Below are 4725 nucleotides of genomic sequence, written 5' to 3'. Positions count from 1 at the left end.
GGTCTCTTTTCGTTCTAGTTCTTCGCATTTCATCAAAGGAAAAGTGGGCTGTACCTACATGAAGAAAAGAGTTGCTCGTGTAAAAGCAATATCTTCTATGTGACTTATCTAGCCGTGTCTTGTCTTGCACATACTCGGCTCGGTGAATGGTTCATCTTCGATTGGCATGGATTCTTTTGACAGATCTACCAGGAAGCCTTCAATCAAGAAAATTTTAATAGATCTACTACACACTGGAAGAAAAACAAAATCCTTGCATAGCAACCTCTAAAATGGGTTCATCATCTAGAAATTGAGGACATAAAGCAACTAAGAGTTCTGATTTTCTGAAAATTAGGCTGGACAGTTCTAACAGCTCTAATCACACAAAAGGTAAATAAAGGCTTCACGCCGCACACAGCAGAGTGCCAGTACATAATCTAGTCTATGAGTACCAAACCGATCCAAATCTGAAAAAAGAAAAGAAAGCCTTCCAAGAAGATCCATGTGATATCATCCATGTTTGATCTCCCTCCAATCTCCATGACCCTTCTCCTTCATATGGCCTCCCGTTATTTCTTTGTCAGGTTCAGAGGAGGCGTCTTATTCCCACACCTTCGCTTGTTCCATGCCTTCCTTCCATCCCTTGGTTACATCTGTGAATATATCCACCTTCATTTGTGCTCAAGCATCATGTTGTTCTCAGGGGCAAGGCCTACACAGGCCCGCAAAATATTCTCCAGCATGGCCCTCTGTTTGGCTAATGCATTCACCACTGGTGTGCCTGCCGGTACCTATTTAAGAAACCAACCATTTTAATCAAATTCACGAAGTCATATTGTCCTCTCTCTAGTCAGTTTTAGTTGATTTTGACCAGAGGAAGTATTGGAAATATAAGAATCCTTCTGTGAGACCTAACGGTAATAGTGGAGTTGTAAACTACCAGCCCTCTACACTCACAATTTAGTACACCACCGGTCCCATAATAAACCATAAGTGGTAATGCACATTAATAGATAACAAAAAAATCATGGTATTTTAATTCTGAAAAAGCTTACAAGCGGAGCCTTGCTGAGATAGCTCAAAATGGTAGCCACAGGATGGAAGGAATGGAACTTGTCCTGCACAAAGAGAAGAGGGATAACATTGTCAACAGTCTTCACACATACGGAAGTGCAGCATCGATGCTATGCAATGGAAGCACAGATTAATCCAGTTCCATCATCTGTTACCTGCCCTTCGGCTTTGAGCTGAATCCGAGTGCTGAGCTCAGCCAGGAGCACCAGGTCAAGGATGATGGGCGCGGCGAGGAGTGAATCCTCACAAGTGTTGTGCAGCACGATGGTGTTCTTGCCGCCCATGAAGATCTCAGAGGTGTATTCGTCCATGGCTCTTTTGCTGTCTCCCACATAAGGGATGTACTGCAAAAGAAAGAACCTAAGTAACAACCAAACATAAACTAGCATGTCTAGATGACTCTGAAGTCTGAACAAAGTCAACTTGTCTGACTGACCTTGATCACGATGACGTGATCCGGGTGTTCTCCGGGACTGTAGAGGATGGGATTGCTGGCGACCATGTCGTCCACCACGCTGCTCTTGGAGATCTCCTTGGACCGGAAGACTTGTGGTGCAGAGAGGTTCATGCCATCATTGTTTCCTAGGTGGTTGTAGCTAGCAATTGAGGTGGGCTACAATCACACAAACAAAAAAAAAAATCCTTATCCGTTCTTCTGAAACATCTAACGTGTGGAACAACGATGCAGAATGTGATGGTACCTTAATCCCAGCGCCGACGAGGAAATCGACCAATACAGACTTCATCTTGGTCTGCCCGCTCTTGAAGTCGTCACCACCGATTACAGAGTTCTTCTTGATGGCAAACTCAATCATCCCTGTACACAACGAGAAGATCGAGTAGTGTGAGTATGGACCAAGAAATGGAGCACCGAATACACTTGTACAGTTATGCAGAGCAGGGCTACGCACCAGGCACGAAGGTATTCTGAGGGCTTCCATTGACGAAGGGTACACCCTCAGAGACGCAGGCTATTGCATATAGGGTGGACGGCGAGATCTCTGCCTCATTCTTTTCCAATGAAGCCATGAGGTTTTCCATGGTGTCATTAAGCCCTGCGACTACGTTGCTATACCTCTCGGTGTTTGCTGTCCATAACACGACAACCTTGTCGACCTTGTTCTTTTCCTTGAACTCCCTGGTTCATGAGCCACACGACCTAGTTCATAGAAATGTACATGAGGGAGAAAAGGATTGTGTGTTTATGAGTTTCTGTCTCTAAGTACCTGATGTCCTTCTTGATCTGCTCCACCTGCTCTTTCTTTGTTCCCTGGATGAGATTGTTAGCGCGAGCGCCTTGGTTTGCGGCGACAAAGTCCGGATTGAAGATGCCAGGGAGGGGCACCATGGACTGCATGTAGGACCTGAGCTGCTTTTGAAGGTTGATGTCCAGCACCTTGGCCCTGGCCATGGCGTCGGCCATGCTCAAGTTGCTGATGTCCCAACCACCGAGCACGATAGCGTTGGGGTCGACCTGCAGGGTTGAACCAAGATCCGTTTATCTTCAGCTACATAGTTACAGATAATCCTGAAAGAAACGGATATCTTAGTGCCTTACACATGATCATTCGTTTTGATCCTGATTTAATTTAGTTATAATTAGAATCTATGCACAACAAATTTTGTACTACATGCATGCATGGATTATTGTGTCATATGTAGCCCTCCCGTTTACTTAACTAACTGAAATTTCAGGAAGAAGATCATCACCATGGGCACGAGACTCTTGAAAGGCGCGTAGACCTCCTCCCCCTTGTGGCTGCCGACCCTGATGGTGGAAGCCTGCGTCAGGGAGCCGAAGTAGTTAGCCTTGTGAACCTTCTCTTTCGTCTCCCACGAAATTCCCCTACAAAAGAGCACTGTCATATCGGAGTTATTAAAAACATGAGATCAAATAAATTGGCGATTGAAATACCATACAGATGTTCAAATAAATCGCACTGCCGTACAGGCTTGCATCTATCTGACCACCACATGCGTTTTAAGTCATGGATGCAAGGATCAAATTAAAATGATGCATCTCGCCGAACTGATGCACAGATCTGACGAGAGATGTCGGCGATGAAGTTACTGAAACTTACTCCCTGTTGGCGATGACTCCGGCCGTGAGCGTCGTGCCGTTGTTGCCGCCCCATCCAACGAGCATCACCCTGCACTTGAAAACGACGTGCGCAATGGATCATCAAACGACTAGGTTAGGTAAGGTAACGAAGAGCGCATTTTTCTACTAGATCTCTCCGGTCTCACGATCTCTCAAGAAACAAAGGAATAATAAGAAAGTATACGTGCAGATCGATCAAGAAAGACTTATCGTCCGTTGGTTTTACATACGCACCCGAGCTTTGGGACGCTGGTGCTGGTCTTGAAGTGGTAGGTCACGGACTTGGGCCGCACCACCCAGCCCGCGCCGCCATCACCCGGCGGGACAACCTCGGTGGTGTCGTAGCGGTACTCCGACTCGATCTCGCCGGCGCCGTACCGCACGCCCGGGCTCTCCACGCGGAACTTCTCCACGAACATCCTCTCTGTCTCTCGATCTCTCTCACTCGCTGCCCCGCCCGCCGCCTCAGTCTCACCTCCCAAGATGATCGACTCGCTCAACGACGGATCGATGATGCAGGAAGGGATCCAACAATCCAGGGTAGGGTTATATATATAGATGCACGCGGCATCCACGTGGGGCGCGCCGCGGCAGGGGCGCAGCCCATAGGCGCCAGTGGCCCGCCCCGGCCGATTCTCTCGGATCGATCAGGACGTCAGGCACGTTGTGGTGTCACGAACTCACAACCGCAGTCGAGGCAAGATCAACTACCCTGGACACCATCAATCAGCCCCACGACCTGCGACAGTTCCGCGTGTCTGCGTGAAAGGCTGGAGTGCTTTGGCTTTTGTCGCTGCTGTTATCCAAGGATTAAGCTTGTTTCGAGGCTACAGCGTTAGTTCTCATGAGAGTATAAATTCAATAGACTCTCGTCATCGTATGATCTATATCCATGTATTGCTACGGACCAAGATATATAAATATATTGATTAGCAAACGGTAATTTTATAAAAATATGATATATTATAAGGTATATGCATCTTATAATACTATTCTTATACAACTAAAAGAGTAATAAAGTTAGTTAAGGATTTTAGTCTTTTCATATTCTACTCACCATGCTAATTCTATATGGTTTCGGGCCCTTAGCTCAACATACAGCCTGGTTTCCAATTTCTATTCGATCTTTTTTCATTCATGGACTGACCATGTTATGAGGCCCATCAAGAAGGAGGAAGGTTAACGATGGATCAGGAAAACCGTACTCTCTTTAGAAATAGGTAGATATATATTATGTTTCTAAAGAATCACCCACCTCTCTATCATTATAAAAATAATAACCTCTAAATCTATATCAAAATTACCCACATCTACAGTGAAAAATAATCTAAAGTAACCCCTAATCCTCATATAAATTACCCACATACATCGTTATATAAAAAATACAAATGTGTATGAAAAAGTAGATAGGGATAGACATATTCACGCTCTAAGAATCCTCGGGGCGTCCAAGGAGGAGAAGAAGAATAGTAGAGGAGGAGATATCGAGAAAGAAAGGATAGAGGAAGTGCATGACATGTGCGGCCACATGTCAGTGAGTTGAGGAAGAGGATCATAGCAGGGGTATT

At 45.7% G+C, this 4725-nt stretch overlaps 1 protein-coding gene across 2 annotated transcripts; it reads right to left on the bottom strand.

Annotated features, from left to right (window-relative positions):
- Nucleotides 1-491: 491 nt before the first annotated feature.
- On the bottom strand, nt 492-3576 carry LOC112876111 (inositol-3-phosphate synthase 1). Of its 2 annotated transcripts, none has more exons than XM_025940155.1 (10): nt 3388-3576; nt 3138-3211; nt 2767-2902; nt 2283-2530; nt 1968-2194; nt 1758-1873; nt 1493-1669; nt 1212-1400; nt 1038-1100; nt 492-773 (listed from the first exon to the last, which is right to left on the bottom strand). In XM_025940155.1, the coding sequence occupies exons 1-10, from the start codon at nt 3574-3576 to the stop codon at nt 654-656; spliced, it is 1539 nt and encodes a 512-aa protein (XP_025795940.1). In that variant the 3' UTR covers nt 492-653. The 2 variants fall into 2 exon arrangements, with proteins under 2 accessions (XP_025795940.1, XP_025795941.1); XM_025940156.1 differs by having other exon boundaries at nt 3138-3206; nt 3392-3576.
- Nucleotides 3577-4725: the final 1149 nt, after the last annotated feature.

This window comes from Panicum hallii, chromosome 9, assembly GCF_002211085.1.
Source record: "Panicum hallii strain FIL2 chromosome 9, PHallii_v3.1, whole genome shotgun sequence".
In the NCBI taxonomy this organism is placed as follows: Eukaryota; Viridiplantae; Streptophyta; class Magnoliopsida; order Poales; family Poaceae; genus Panicum; species Panicum hallii.
This window is presented reverse-complemented; position numbering and strand designations above follow the sequence as displayed.

Coding starts and splice junctions, on each gene's coding strand:
- LOC112876111 (XM_025940155.1), bottom strand. CDS start 3,576: ATGTTCGTGGAGAAGTTCCGCGTGGAGAGCCCGGGCGTGCGGTACGGC. Junction 2,195..2,282: donor CAGATCAAGAAGGACATCAG/GTACTTAGAGAC, acceptor CTCATGAACCAG/GGAGTTCAAGGAAAAGAACA. Junction 774..1,037: donor ATCTCAGCAAGGCTCCGCTT/GTAAGCTTTTTC, acceptor TTTCTTAAATAG/GTACCGGCAGGCACACCAGT.